The 17532-nt window shown below is 25.5% G+C and overlaps 1 protein-coding gene across 1 annotated transcript in view; it reads left to right on the top strand.

Moving 5' to 3' along the window:
• The first annotated feature begins 5943 nt into the window (after window positions 1-5943).
• LOC129607935 (transcription factor mef2A) overlaps window positions 5944-17532 on the top strand; it is a 43453-nt gene continuing 31864 nt past the window's right edge. Inside the window, exon 1 of the mRNA XM_055519201.1 lies at window positions 5944-7324. Coding sequence (XP_055375176.1) covers window positions 6261-7324 — 1064 coding nt within the window. The 5' untranslated portion in view covers window positions 5944-6260. The remainder of the gene's footprint in view (window positions 7325-17532) is intronic.

Below are 17532 nucleotides of genomic sequence, written 5' to 3' on the forward strand. Positions count from 1 at the left end.
ATTGTTTTTACTGTAGTACATAGATATATGGCAAAAAATATATACACACTGGCATGATATGAGTGAAAAACAAAGCTGTAATTTTTTTTAGAGACGAACGATTGCAATTTTTTTTTAAGTGTTTGAATATAAAAAAAAATAACTTGAGATAGGTGGATGTAGGTTTTATATAATTATTGTTATACACATAGGTTTAGTTGAAATAACAAGAATTTAAAATAAAATATACTGAATATAAAATAATAATCATAAAAGATTGTCCGTCACGTGACCCCTATCTGAACTTATGACTCTCAAAACAGGCACAAATAAAAAAGTTTTTATTTTTTTTTCTCTTTTATATTTTATTCTTGATTTTTTTTGTATTGTCGATTCGAAGCAGCATCGTAACAGCAACAGAAAATATTATAGTAATAAATTATTTATATATATATAAAATTACATATACGCATAAAAATTCTATAAGAATAGCAAAAAAATATCAACCCCCTTAAATGGAAAAAAAAAAACTATTATACATGAAAATAACGCTGGTTTTTTTTTTCTCGTCTTACGTCACATAACCTCAAAAATTAAAAACAAATTATTATTATTTTTTTTTTCAAATAAAAAAATAATAAAAAATTCTTATAGCATTCCAGATACAATAGATATTTAATGTATAGTCATACGAACTTTGATGGGTAAGTAGGTATGTATTAAAAAAATGTTATTTTTGTTTTTTATACTGAGTGGTCCATAAAACAAAATCTATAATTGTTCATATCACATATAGATATGCGTGCATATGTATGTAAGTATAAGAAATTTTGATTTAGAAACCAAAGTTAATTAAACATTTTGTTAGAAAATCTAACTTTAAAACATTTTTAAATTAAATTAAAATAGCCGGAAAATTTCCACAAAAATTCTAACAAATTGTAGTGCCTGAACCAATAAAAAATAAAAATGTGAATGAAATCTTAAAACCATAATAATGATACGCCGTTTTCATAATTTACCATTTTCAAACTCTTGATTTGATTGAAAGATAAAGATTGATTTTAATAGTACCAAAAAATGTTTACGGTATATGTATTAAAAGTTTTTAAGAACTTGATCCTTTCGGCACAAGACTTCATGATTTCGCATAAGGTTTCGGTTGTGCATCCAAGGAAGTTTGCAAAAAACCAGTTAAAATGAAACTTATAGCTTTTTGATGCAATTATGATGATGGGTAGATGATATGCCTTAGTTTTATTAAGAGACGAAAGTCCCGCCCAGCCACCCACTCGACGACATAGGCTAGTCCATCAAGAAGACTTATCAGCAACTCACACATCAAATGTTGGACAACTCACATGCCAACTATTCAGGAAGAAAGCTATTCACTATTCATCTTCCATACCAGAGACAGGGTATTTGTTCCATGCTATCCACTCTGCAATATGATTCCTAAGAGATGGTTGCAGTTAGTATGTCTATCAGCAGTCCTGAGTATCGTTCCAACCTTCATTTGAAAAATTCCACAGCTATCAGGTAAATTTATTTATCCTCGCATCCCAAGCGTGAGAAGGCGTACCTTCCGCACCTTCGCCAGTCCCGATTTGTATTGAAATTCCAGCATGCGTTTTTACTCCCCCTTAGTGCCTTTTCTTCTTTTGTGAATTCACAACCGTTCCGCTATTCGAGTTTTCTCCGTTAAATTTTTTCCTTTTATTCGGTTATCCACATTAAAATTGGTTTTGTCCTAATATTTTTATTGAGCTTTGTATTAAGTCGCCAGTATCCGTTATAGATTTATAATAAAAATTTTAATACTGTCATTATTTTCAGGACATCTTGTATATAGTCATTATAATTTTATTCATAAAACATTCATAAATTATTTAAAAATAATATACATTTTATTTTTCCTTTATTATTTTTAATGACGATCGAATGATCGTATGTGTAGATAATGTATACATAACGTATACAACATATTATACATATATAGTCCGATTCTTTTTTATTTTATGCTCTTAATATTTTTATTATTCGTGAACATTTCGAATATTATTCTAATGCTTAATATGACTTTATGACTTCGAGTCGATCTATATTATTTTTAAAAATCTTTTATTTGATGATCATGAATTGCGACATGAGTGACTTCTTTTTTAAATTAATATAACAATATACCTATACATAATATATATATAATATACTATTATACTGATATGGTTGTATAGTGCTATACAAATATACATATATAATTTATTATAAAACACTGTACACAATAATTTAAATTCAAAAACGAAAAAATGTCAATTTAAAATTTCACATTATCAGCAGGAAGATATTGACTATAGAATTTTTAAGATCACAAAACCAAGCACACTATATTATGTGATGCAAGAGAAAGAGAGATATAAATATTAATGCTAGAAAACGAAATCAGAAAACATGTTTTAAACCACACCCCTGTTGAATAATATTCCAGTTTTTTCTTACACACTTTTTGTTTTTGTTTTTCGTTTGCTTTCCGTTTCAGTTACACACAAATACTTTTATTCGCTTTGTCATACTAAAACTAAATGTAGAAGAGTCGAGGTTTTTTTTTGTTTTGTTTTCTTTCTCATTTTGTTTCCTGTTCGTTCTTTTTCAGTTTTCGTTTTTTTGATTTTGTTTTTGTTTTAAAAGATCATTTCAAAATTTTGTTTATATGGCGGTAAATCTTTTATTTCATCTCTACACTTTGTAGACTACTATTGTTTTGTTCTTCTTTTTTATTGTTATATTTTATTATTATCGTGTATTTGTTGTTAGTATTCCACATTTTGCTATTGTTTTTTTTATTGCTTGTTTTTTTTTTTTGTTTAAGATGCTTGCGGTTCTAAAGTCAAACAAAGAATGAATGATCATTTTTAATGTTCTTGAATCATATTGGTTGAATTGAAAGCTGTACTATAAAAAAAAAAATAAAAAAATAAAATTAAAAAAAAATGTAAAAAAAATGAATAAAAATAAGAAAAAAAACAGCGTGCGGTCCACCATTACTTATTTTTGATTGGTGGATTTTGGCATCATATTAATTGAATCGTAAATTGACTATAAAAAGGCAATCATCGACTGATTCGACTTCAATTAATCGTTTGTGTCCGTCTTATAAGTTGTTATATTTATCATAATCTATTATCATTCCTTAATTATTCTTGTTATTATTATTATTAATTTGTACGTTTGTTTGTTTGATGGTATATATACATAAATATTTTCGCTTTTTTTTTTCGTTTTGTAAAATTTCTTTCATATTTTTCGTGTTTTTTTTTTTTCAATTAGTTTAAATTAAAAGATATTATAAATTTTTATATATATACATATGAGTATGTATGTATATTGATTACATTTACTGCAGTTTATACCGTTACATAAATGTACATTATATTTTTTATATCAATATATAACTGTAATTCAATAATTCAATTAAATTTTTTTATTATTATTATTTTTGTTTTTTTTTTTTGGTGTCTAAATATCCATTAAAATATTTTTTTGGTTTTTTTTTTGTATTTTTCGTAAAGAAAATAATCCACAATGTAATTTTTACGTCAAAGAAAAAAAAAAAAATTTAAAATGGCGAACTAATTCAAATTACGAAGAAACAAAAAAAAAACAGCACAACTCGTCGATATCCGGATTTTAAAATCGAAAATTATAACAATAACGGTAAACAGTTATATAACGATTTCTTGTATACCTTAACGGGATTTTAATAAAAAAATTAATACAATTGTGACATTTTTAATTATTTTAACATTTTTAATTATTTTTTTACTTTTCTAAAATCATAAAATATTTTATTTAATTAAAATAAAAATTTTTTAACTATTTTTTTTTGTAAAATTTTACTTTTATTATAGTTTATAATATTTTTTTGAATATTTAATATTATTTCAAATTAAATTGCAAAAACGATAGAAAAAAAATTGTGTGTTTTTAGTTACACAAAATTAATAGTGTTGTCGATGGTGAGCAATAATATACTGTATATAATATTAATAAAAATATAACTACTCTTGTTAATGTTACTTATGCTACTTGCTGCTCTGTTATTGCTGCTACTGTTGCAACTAAAATAATAAAAAAAAAATTATTTTAACATTATACAGCAAATCAAAAAATATAAAAAAAAAAAAATATAAAAACACAAGAAATCATCAATTTGATTTCGGTTTCAATTAAACTAATTAACAAAATAATCATCCATATATGAGATGGGATCCAATTTAAAAAAATAAAGTGATTTCTGTATCATATATTAGCTATACAAACACATATACATATATATATATATATATATAAATTTATTATCCAAATGCAAACATATATAAATATATTTTGTAATATAAGTGTTTACTTTTTTCAAAAAAATATATATATATATACATTTATATATAATAAGAACAAGTAAAACATCAATATTTTATTATATTATTGTTGTAATATTAAAGTGATTACTAAATTACTTAGCGTATACTACCACAAATATTACGGGATTATTAGTAAATTAGTATACATACATAATAATATACATATAGTGTAATGTAACAAAAAAAAAAAAACAAAAATACCATCACTAAACAGCAGCAACACTGAAATTATTTGTGTATACAAGAAACATAAAAAAAAGAAACCAAAGCAAAAAAAAAATCAAAATTTTTAACATTGTGCCATTAATTAATTTCATTGTTCAATAAATTAATAATAATTTAAAAGTGGAAATATTTTTTTATAAAATGATTGTAATTGAAACAACTTAATATTAAAAAAAAAAAAACAATCAACAAAGTAATGAAAAAAGGAAAAAAAATTTTATAATAAAAAAGTAGATACAAGGAAAGTGAAAAGAAAAACCAAAAAAATTGAAAATCAAAATTGAAAAATGAAAGTGGAAATTGAAAACAAAAAATGAACAAAAAAAAAATTAAATTTTAACATTAACAGATAACATAACAGAAATTTTGAATTTTCTTTACTTATTACTGTTATATTCGATTTGCATTTAATTATTAAAATTATTTTGTTTTTAACTATTTGTAAACTATTTAATAATTATTATTAAAAGAAAAAATATAGGAATAATTTGTGGTTTTTCATTAAAAAAAAAAAATTATTAACATATTTTTGATTTTTTTGCATACAAGTACATAATTAATTAATTAATTTACCGTAATTAATATTTATAATAACATGTTATATAGCAATTTAAAATCTACCATATTATTAATTGTAGTTGATATTCTGAGAACTGAAAGAATTTTTTTATTCTGGATTTGGATGATTAAATTTTAGTAAAGAGTTTTAATTACGTGCATATTGATTAAATATTTAATAAATAAGTAAGAGCACTTTATGTATAATTTACTGGAGATGTTTTACATATTAGGGACCACTTAAAATATTTTATATATTAAAGTGAATGTTACGAACTTGTTAATTAATAGACCATAAATTAATTGAATTTTTTATGCAAATATTCATTACACACTTAAATGTTATAGTAGTTACTACAATATTAATATTTTTAAAATTTTAAATTTAAATTAATAAATGATTTGTGAAATTTTACAAAATCATATCAGAAATGATAATACAATTAACTAAATTTCTTTTCAAGATTCTAAATTGTTCGTTGTTCTACATTAAAATCTATTAATTTCTGGGCGAATGTTTAAAGTATTTCTTTTAGAGCTATATATACAATGAAAATATTCTTCATATAATTTCAAAATTTTTAATCTTATATGATCAATTGAAATTTCATTTATAGTCTTCTTCCAAACTATGTTTCTGGTACAATGAATACTGGGTACAACATCTTTGAAAGCTTAATCAAATGTTTCTTTTATCCAGAAATTTTTATAATATAAAATTAATTAAGTATTAAATTTAATTGCAGGACTCTAAATTTTTCTATTGCTAAAAGAAATTATTGTTTCAAATTAAACTCATAATAATTGATGAACAGTGATGAAAACTTGATAAAATATTGACGGAGAAACACGTTTTTTTTTTATTTTAAAATAAAAAAACTCTTAACAGTTTTAAAATATTAAATAATTTGTACACAATAATTGTGATTTATGAATAATTAAAAATTTATAGAAGTGAAACTTACTTAGTATGCATAATATTAAGAGTTTTTAAATTATATTGTGAATTCAAGACACCATTATTCTAAAAATTTCTTTATTCAAAATAAATTTGCCTGATAAAAATAAAAAAAAGGCACAAAAATGGAATCTGGTTTCGAAGATCAAATTTTTAGTGATTTTCCTGGGCCGATGAGTCCATTAGGACCAAAACAACTTCATCATCATCATCATCCAACACATCATACACATCATCATCCAACACATCATCAATCAACTGGTCATATACAATTAATGTTGGGTATGCCACCGCCAACATCATCATCAGCATCAGTTTCTTCATCAGCTACAGCTGTTGTAACAGCAGCAGAATTATGTCATTTACAAAGATTACCGGAAGTTAATAGTATTTTACCGGGTGGATCACCTAAAATGATATCAACATCAGATCCATATATAAAAGCAACAACAATTGATTATGGTAATGGAAAAATTGGATGTTTTACACCAAGTCCTAAATATGATTATATAACTGCACATCAATATTCACCGTCGGGTGCTAGTGGTGGTAGTGGCGGTGCCGGTACAATTGTTCAAACACAAAAATTACATGATTATGGTAAATTAGATTATCAGAGTCCAAATTGTAAAATTGAATATTCACCATCACCTGGACCACCTACATCACATCATCAGCATCAACAACATCATCATCATGGTAATAATGGTAGTAATAATGGATCAAATAAATGTATTGATTATGAACAAATGCAAATGTTTAGTAATGCTGGCGGTGGGCCAGGAAATGGAAATCAACAACAGCAATCTCTATCATCAGCTTTAAATAGTGCACATCATCAACAATTAGCTCAATCACAACAAACATTAGCAATTGTTGTTAGTGGTGGCGGTGGTAATGGTAGTGGTGGTGGTGGTAGTTCAACTGGTGGCAATAGTAACGATAATATTCAAGCAAATTCAATGGATAATCCAAATATTAATGGAATTGGTAATAATAATAACGTTAATAGCAACGGCAACAATAATAAGAAACAAAAACTTTCTATTGATGATGGTAATTGTATTAGTTCAACTGGTGGTAATGGTTCACAAACTGTTACAACAACTGATTCATCAGCTGGAACAACAATTAAGAAAAATGATAAGAAAAAAGGTGATCCCAATGGTGTTAAAAAAAAGAAAACAAGGTGAGTGGAACATTTTTTTTTTATTATTTGTGTAGTTAAATAAATTTTTATAGCAGTGAATGCATTGAATGTATTCATTAAATAAAATTTTTAAGAAATATTCGAATTGAAAGAAGCATTGGTATATGCAGTTTGTATTTATCAACTTGCTTTGGGAAATGTTTCTTCCCCACTCTTGTTCATTCTAAAGACCGGTTTTAGGAAAAATTCGAATAACTTGAGATCGGTTATTGAGCTTTTTCATGTTCTTTGTTACAATGTGGACTATGAGGTAGGAATTAGCGGATTTTGATCTAGTTGTCAGTAAAGTTATTATTCCTAGGTTCAGTTTTTAATAATTTGAATGCTTGACGGCTATTTATATACAAGTAGCTTGTGTTGTCACTCACTTTCTTGCTCGCTTTTGTTTTTTCAATAATAATAACAATGATTAGCCCATTTACCTTATGTATCTAATACTATCATACATTCTGATCACTACTGACTTTTAATCATCGCTTTCCTCTGCCTGTTTAAATAATAATCATCTTGATTAGCAATGTGAAAGCCGCATGCAGTATGTCTCAGTGATGATTGTTTTGCTACTCTTCCTAGAATTTCTTGATTTTGTTCTTGGACTTGTTGACAATTACAAGCCATGAAGAATATTAATCACTAATATTCAACATTATCGACAATCTCGTGCAACTAAACATATATATATGGCTCCTACGTTTCAATGAATATTAAACTTGGGGTCCACATCGAGACCTTTCACCATTTAAGATACGATGTTAAAACTATTTTACAATTATTGCTGCTGACTCGCGAATTTTAAGTCGTGATTTTTTCTTTTATTAAAATAATTTTTTCTTTATATTTTTTTACTTAATCCTATAATTAGCTTCAAGGCAATTAGAAATTTCATAAAAATAATTTTATTTATTTATTTTTTTACTTAATATTTCATTCTTTTTATACCTCCATTTTGTTTTCTTACTTAAATTTTCATGTTATATGCCGTCGCCATTTTTTGCTTTAAGTTATATTCAACATTTTTCTGTTTTATTTTTTTCTGCGTTTTTTTTTTTTTATATTAAACTTTCCAGTATCTTTCTATTTTATTAAAAAAGAAATTCTTTATTTTATATTTCGTAGAATACGAGAAACGAAAGCAAAAAAATGCTTAATGAATAATACACTGGGATATCTAAAAGTTTTGGTTAATCTAAGTGTGTCCTTTTTTTTTCGAAATTGCAATAACATTAAAATGAAATTTTGTTTTTGTTTTCTTTTGAAAGTGGCCTTCCTTTAACGAAAAAAAAAAACCAAAAGAAAAAAATAATTTAAAACATCTAAGGAAAAAGGGAGCCCATTAAAATATAAGCAAAGTGAAAAACAAAAACTTTCCTTTTCTTTAGAATTTTTTTTTTCTGTGTACTTAAATTTTCGTAACCACAAAATAAACGCTTATTTGTTCGTCCCTTTCTTTTTTATTTGATTTCGTTTTTTTTTTTTCTGTTTTTGGTCAAATATTTTTTTAATACTTGAATTTTACAGAATTTATTTTTTGCCTATAAAATTAAGTTCAGCAAAATCACCTCGTACCTTAAGGGTTACTTTTTCACTTAATTGAAGGAACTTGAACTTGTTCGTTTTTTTTCGTAAAAAAAAAAATTTTTTTTCATTTTCTGAGTGTTCTGTTCAGGATATTTTTCTAGTCTCCTTTTTTTTTTTGCTTTTTATGTTTTGTAAATTAAAATTTCTCATTATTTTGCAATGAGTGTGCCAAAAATAAAAAAAAAAATTAAAATTTTTTTTATTTTTCTACGTTCCAAACAAAACTAGGATACTAAACAGAATTTATTTTGAATGGTCATCTCAAAGTGGTTTCAAGTGTGAGATATTGGTTTTTCATATATATTTGTATAACAAGTAGGTTTAAAATAAAGTCATAAATAGTGGAAGAGAGGTTTTGCTTCAATACCGTTTCCATTGGAACTACTTGAGTTTATATTTAATTTTGACTGGAACTTACTATTAATTTTATTAAACTGAAAATAATAGAGTGAATATGATTTTGAACATGAAAGGTTTTAGTTTTTGTAATTTCCCAGAAAGGAAACTTTAGGTGTTTTAACACTATATTTTAATTAACTTAAAATTTTATTTAAAATGCATTGAAAGAAGATTTTGTATTATTTTTCACATGCAACATAGTACTTGGAGATCTGGAACTAGAATTGATTTTCTACTTATTTAGGCTCTCTACTGTATGAAATGTATTTGTATTGTATGAAATGATAGTGCTGCCTTTGATTATATTCAATTCTCTCTTGTCTCTCTCATCTATACATTTTGTGAATTTTTGTAGTATGTAATTATGTTGCGGAAACATTTATGTCTGTAATGCTTTTAATTATGGACAATTCACAGATACACGAAACCTTATAAATTTTGACTGTAGTATTTATAAAATTCAGTAAAATTATTTTGACTGACGTTTGCTAATTAACGGAAAGATATTAGTTTTTATAAATATTCATAACACTACGAAATAGCGAAAACAAAGTGTGATCAGATTACTTCACATGTGACATGCTTAATTAACGAAAACTTGATTTGTAATGCTGAGTAACATAGAATATGGCAAATCATTTTTTAGCGTGAATAATAAAAATTCGCTTTATTCTCGCGTTTCCGAACTCTAACAATGTTGTAAACAGTCCTTAAGGCTTTACTTAACCTTAAGTATTGAATTGAAGCTTAAAATATCTTTTTTTTAATATTTTCCATACTCTTTTTTTTTTATTAGGTGCTGTGAGACTAAAATAAGTGCCTATTATTCAGAATTTTGATTAATTTAAATTTTTGATCGATTCTGGAGAACTCATTAAATAATCGTTATATTTTTTGTTATTGAATCGATTAATTTTTTTTTTTTTCGATGATTTCGAAAGAGTATTAATTTTTCGGAAGAATATTTAAAAATATGTTAAATACAGGGTGCTTCAGAAGGCATACGACATTATTCACAATTGGTTGGAGGATCAAAAATGGGTAAAGCTTTTGTTCCGGACTAGGTGTGGAATCTCAAGGATTTCCGAGTTACAGGGTTTTTAACGAATTTTCGCAAAATTTTTATTTGTTCAAGTTTTTTTGCTTACAATTTCCGTTCCGAATATGTTAGGGCCCTCAACAAAGGAACTAATATCCACTTTTGGTCTTCTAATCAATGGTATGTTGTTGTATACTTTTCTGACTCACCCTGTATATTATCAAAAATTAAATATAATATTGAAATTAGACATAATTCTGCTTCTTTTCTATATTGTATTGTAAGATAGATCGAGCGAGTTTTTAAATTTTCGCAAGACCAAATTTTTTAACTTTTGTTTTAGTGTTTATAATTAAGTACTGAATTTCAATTTTAATAAAGCAATTAAATTTTTTTTTATTTTGTATTAAAAATCGATTACTCTTATTTGCTGTTTGAGTGATTCTATACAAAAGCAAAAGCAAAATACGGGATTAACCTTCAAATACGGAAAATAATTTATTTTGAGGTCGAAAGTAATTTGAAAGAATAAAACACAGAAAAGAATGAATAGAAAATGTTTCTTGGGTATTGGGTTTTAGTTTTCTTTTATTTGCTGCGTTTTTTTGTTTGCTTTTTCGCTTTTAAAACTGCTGTTACAAGTTTTCAAAATGAAATATACTTGGGATCCTTTTCTTTTTTATTTTTTTTGTTTAACTACATGGTCTACAATAAAACGTTATTGTGTAGAAGGAAGTTCATTTGTATATTGATTTATATACAAAAATATACGAGTAAATAAATATTTTACTCTGTTGTGTGTCTATGGTTTTTCCACAATTTACAAAAAAAAAGTTTCCTTATAGATATGAAGGTTAAAAATGTATATAGGTATGCATATTGTTAACTGTACTACATTCTTTCGAAAGAGCTCAATAAATTTACAAATAAGGAATTGTTTGTTATTTGCCGCTATTTAAGTATATACATGTATTTTACACTTGTGTAGATGCTGCAAAAGATACGAGAGGTACAAAGGTAAAAGTTTTATTTTTCAGAGTAAATATTTAGAGAATGTTATTGATATAAATCGATGATCATTATTGGGTACATAAGAAGAAAATATAGTTATTTAAATGCTTATTTATGTAGGTATTTTTCTTAATTTTTTTTTTAAGGTTACTTTATTTTTTGGTTTGCATCCACGTAAAATACAGACGAAAGACGGAATTTTAGGTTTTTGCCAGAAAGTTTTTGTTACTTATATGTTCGTTATATTGAGTGCCGGAAAAATTACGAAATTAAAACAAGTTCAATTTAAAAATGCTGACTATATATGAGAAAAAGAGTGAAAAGAAATTTATTATTTAAAATAAATTAAGAGCTGCCAAAGTAATGTTGCTTTTAGATTGTGTAAAAAATGAAAATAAAAATATTAATAGTACTATTAAATTTTTTAAAATTTATTGTTTCCTCCGTATCATTCCGGTTAAAATACCAAAAATGGAAAATATTCAACCCTTATACTTAATATATCAAGCGAATGTTAACATAAAACTCATTTACTGCTAAGTAATGCTAACCAGAGAAGAGAAGAGTTCATCACTTATGGATTTTTTCTGTGTACCATTTTAAGCGATTTCTGACTCAGAGTGTTGTACAGCACAATTTTTTTTAACAATCTTGTTATGAAAGGTTTAGAAATTGCGGTTTTTTTGGCTATTGAATTTTTCGTCTTTGTGATTCGTTATAAAACATAGAATTGTCAAAGTTTAAATCAACTAAATTTTGTTTGCCATTTTAGACAGACTTTCATTTAAGCAAAATTTCCAATATTTCGTTGGTTGGTTCGTTGATTTGTTGGTCAGTTAGTATAGTTGTACTGTTTTCAGTTAGTATAGTAGCTTTCACTACGGCGTGATCACCACCGCGTCATTGAGCGTATGATTACTATCTAAGCCACACGGTTCGCTTGAGGAACATATCTAAATCCCCGATGCTAAACTTCGAAATTTCGCCAAGTCCCGCTATGGGCGTTATTTCAATATTTAGTTTTAGAATCTATTAATTTTAAACTCCTTCCCGGCGGCTTTCCACATCATTTTTTCTTTAAGTCTTAAAATTGTAACTCAAAAAATGTATTTTTTATTTGTCAATTCAGTTAGTCGAAATAATAAGGTTATTCTTCATTAATCCAGAACAAATTTTTCTGTTTATCGACACTTAGCCGGGCTTTTTAATTTAAAAATATTTGAAACCATTTTTTTTTAAAACTAAAAAATTTTAAGTAGTCAAAGTTTCCCAACAATTAAGAAAGGGAATAAAAAATTTTAAAATTCAAATTTAATTTTACATTTACAAAGAAGTTGCTATTTGGGAAGATTTTCAATGGAAAATTTATGTTTAAAAAAAAAATAAAAACTTTAGAGAAAAAAGAAAATCAAAAAACGGTGAAATTTTCTTCTCCTTTTTTTTCGTCGAAAATTTTAAAAAGATATTTTTATAATTGTTAAAAAATAAAGCTACCGTTTCATTTAATGAATTCGGAAAAAAAAAATTAAAAGTTTCTTTCAAAAAGGATCAATGAATACAAAAAGAAAAAGTAAAAATGTTTTTTGTTTTTGTCCTTTTTTTTTGTTGTTGTTGTTTAGGTTTGAAAATTATTTTCGTTTTTCTATATTTCTTTTTTCTAATTAACGTATTGCGGTAAATGAGTCGAAGGTATTTAGGTGATTTACGTTGTAAAACAAAAAAACAAAAACCCCCGAAAAATTTTTCCTTTTTTTCCCTTCCCTCATTTTGGAAATTGTCTTTTTCTCTTTTACAAATCGTTGTAACCAATAGGTTTACAATTCGTTTTTTCCTTTTTCATTAAATTTTATTTAATAAAATTTATTTTTAATTCTTTTCGACATTTTTATATTTTTTAATGAATCTGACCCTGATAATGAATTATTTTCAAATTATAAATTACTGAAGGGCGGGCAGTCCAAAATGATAACATTGTTGTAAAAAATGTTATTTATTCTCATCTATATTCCAGACTTGGGGGATACTCGTATTTGAAAACTTTGTGCTCATGTTACAAATAAATTTGAGTACAACAAATTGAATTATCCTAATTGATAATCCTGTGAAAAATTCATTCAAGTGGCAACCTTACACAAATGGTGAAAACTTTCATATATATAAAAATATTTAGAATTAAATTTTTTTTATAAATCTCAATTATTTTCAACTCTTTTTATTCACAAAACGTTTACTTTGAATTTTTTTTTTTGAAATTATTTTTGATTTGGTGCATTCTATCAAAGATTTTTCGGACACTATGTCCAAAAAAATTATTATCCGGTTAAAAATTTATTGAATGTGAGTTATTTTTAGCAATATTAGTGAAATTTTACACAATACATAAATAGTTTATGTGCTCTCTTTGAAGTTACCAAATACGATAAATACACGATCTTATTTGCGAGAGTGTTATAAGATTGAATATGTTAACATTAAAATTAATTAACTGATTTAAGCAGGTGATTCTATCAGTTGTTATTTTTACAATTTAATTCAATATTGTATTAGGCAGCGGTAAACCAATATAAATTGCATGTCAAATCAATTTTGCTGTATAGAGATGTAAACGTTTTTCTACTGTTGTTAAATGATAATGCTGCAGTATTGATGGTCAATAATTATTACCGTCCCAATATTTGTGTGCAAAAGGAAGTATTCGAGTGAAAATTTTCAAAGTTACATATAATATGTAGATGAACTCGCGATTTAGTAAATTCCACAGATTTCTTCGGCAGGCTACCGAATATTGGGGAAGAGATGTCCTCTTGCCTCAATCGGTTCTCTTAAAAATCCAAAATCTACAAATGTATTAATTTACTCTTATTACTACATATTGTCTCTATAAACTTTTATGATAGATTTTTCCATGATTTTGTTGTGATTGTTTTCGACTGATTTTTATTTGTACATTTTTTTTTTCATTTATGCAATAAGAAAATCAACTCACGCGAATATATTAAAAGTTCAATATTAAAATTGCCTCGTTTTAACTGAACGTAGTTATATTGATTTTGAAAAACCTTTATGATGTTAAAAAACAAAGATCAAATAGATTTTTTTTTTTAATAAAAAAGTGTACATATTTGAAAATATAGTCAGAGCATCCTTGAGGTTATTTTTAAATTGTGAAATATTAAAGGTTGTTTACTATTTACTCTATGTACTTGTAGTTTGTTTTTATTTTCACAAAAATAATTTGTTCTTTTTCTACCGCACAAATCAAATATGGTTGAGAGAGAATGAGTGTGAATTGGTTGAGTTCTTTTTTTAGTCTAGATACCTTTTGAAAAATGTTTTTTTCTAATAAAATTAAATTTAGAAATTAAAATTGAAATTCAAAATGAAGAACATCAAATGAAAAATATTGTTATGAAAATAGCCAATAAAATTTCTTAACTCTTATCAACATTAAAATTTTTCATATGAAATTTGAGTTCATTGGAAACTAAATATTGACTTTTAAATATTATTTATGTATAGTTTCCTTTATACATTCCACTAATAAGGTTGCGGCCAAATGGAAGGTAAGAAAACAATTCCTTTAATATTTGTATACAAGGCTTATAGTCGATATTTTTCGTCCCGACCGAGTTTCTTTAATATTTTATACATATTTTAAATATTTTCATCCATACCACATATGAATTATTTTTAAAATCAAACATTAAATAGTGCGCCAGCGCTTATGACTGTATTTGAATTGTACCCTTTCCCATAACATAATTTTCGCATGCGAACAATTTTCTGAGGTTGTCATAATAGCAAATAATTGATTCTAGATACAGATTTCGAGTTTTTTATAAGTTTTTAAAGAGTTCAATGAATTGAATGCGATATTCGAATTTTAGTGTCATTATGAGGTTAAAAATGCATCTGCATGCATACACACCTCATAATAAATGGAATTACAAATTTTAAGTAACCGCATATAAAGCATTCCCTTATAATATATTGAAGTCTCTATATACATAATGTACTGAAGAATAAAGAAAAATATTTGTTATTTACATGGCTGTCTAAAACAAAAATGGAAAATTTAAATTTTAAATTTTTTATTTCTAAATTTTCTTTGAATCAAAATATTTTTGTGTTTGATCAGAATTTCTTTGTTATATAAGCTAATATTATTGCTCATAAAGGGAATGGAAAATGTTATTTAATAAAGAGTGGAAAATGTAATTCTAAAATAAATTTTACATTTCCATACAAAGTAGATTGAAAATCAAAGAAATATTGAATGTGAATGAATTTTCAAAATCCAAATCGAAAAAAGTTTTTATTGTAATCACCGCATTGACGAATTAAAAAAATTTTGTTTATGTAACAGTTAAGTGTGGTTTAATTCATGTCAAATTTAACAATATGCATATGTAGTCTCACTTAAGGTTGATTTTTTTTTGCGCCTGTAAAAAATTTTAAATTTTAAAAATCGTATTTGATATTGAACTGCTAATGCAATCGGGGAAATTGCAAGAAATTGGTTACCCAATCAATTTTCAGTGTCAACCACGTACTTATATTTCATGAAATTCCGTAAATAAAAAACCAAATTACCTAGGACTAAACGAGACTTGTTGACATGGTTCGAGGTTATCAGGATTAATGCCCATTTTCTTCAATCTACGACTTGTCACCTCAGACTTCTCGCTATTAATTCTTCTGAGACTAAAAGTTTTGCCATATCATCTATTCCTAAAATTATTTATCTACGATTTATCACCTTAGATTTCCCGTAATTAATTCAACTCTGACATAAATAGTTTTGCGATATTTAGTCTTGTGCTGTCACCACTGTTGAATTCAATTGTTGTATTTCCCTGTTTACATTGATATCACTAATTTGTGCTGTTACTTGAATATAGAAGTTCAAATCAAAAGTTAATTTTGTAAAAATACAAATGAATGGTTCTCACGTCTTTGCTTTTTAATAAATTTTTATTTGAAACAATGTGAATAATAATTGTTTATTTTTCAAATGCGCCTACTGAATATTGTGAATATTATGGTGAATTGAAATTGTGAAAATGTGCCTACGGATAAATCTATATGTTCAGTAGAAAATTTATTCTTCAGATATTATGGCTATATGCAGGCACTTGAAATTGAAGTAACTCAACAGAAATGAAGTTTTTAGTGGTTAATAAATGTTAGACCACAACTTACGTACACTTAATCATTGTTGAATTATAAAATTGTTGAATATTTTGAGTTTTTTGCATAAAAATTTTATTTACAATCATTTGGTTTGTAATGCTGCTAATAAAGTCCTTTTTAATTTAATGAAAGGAAAAGTGCTTAAGATTTTTTGAAATTCGTTTGTAATGTAAAATATTCTAGTTTCAAAATATTTGTATAAATTTTCACGTCTTCATTATTGTAGATATTGTATAATTTATTTACTCATAATTATTGATTTCTAATTTTTATAATTGTAAATTGTGCATGAATAAAGTTAATTAAAATTCTTAAAATTCATATAGAAAATTTTCGAAAAATAGTTGAACTAATTAGCTATGATCACTCTACAAACTAGAAACTATAAATTGAGATATTAACATTGACATATTAGTAGTTCCAGCGTGAAAAAATCGGCATGAAATGTTCAAATTCAAAAGTATAAATAAATTAATGCCAGGACAGTAGAAGCGAAATGAAAATTTCTAAGTAAAAATTATTCAGCAAAAGCAAATGAAACTTAACAGTTTACTGTCATTTCAAATTAGCGTTTAATTGATTAATGATTTTATATGGTCCATATCAGTTATATCTAAGATAAAATATGATGACGCATACGGTCAAAAGCTAAAAATTTTTTTAAAATTTTTTTTTGCTCAAGTGTAATTTATGTTCTTTATTTACATTTTTCATAGCAGCTAAAATGTCCTTTATTTGATTTTTTTCTGACGTATACTTGTAACAAGTGTATAAGGAGATTGATTTATGTACTTTTTGGCTGTGGCTCCATTTTGTTAGATTTTCTAAATCAAAAAGTACAGCTATGCATCAAGTAAATTTAATATGAATGAAATATTTTCTCTTTATTTCTGCTTCAAAATTAAATGTTAAATTGTAATATTAATGATTAAATTTAGGAAAATTTTTTAAAAAATTTATACAGTTC

Source organism: Condylostylus longicornis, unplaced genomic scaffold (genome assembly GCF_029603195.1).
Source record: "Condylostylus longicornis isolate FDR11 unplaced genomic scaffold, ASM2960319v2 ptg000030l, whole genome shotgun sequence".
NCBI classification, from domain to species: domain Eukaryota; kingdom Metazoa; phylum Arthropoda; class Insecta; order Diptera; family Dolichopodidae; genus Condylostylus; species Condylostylus longicornis.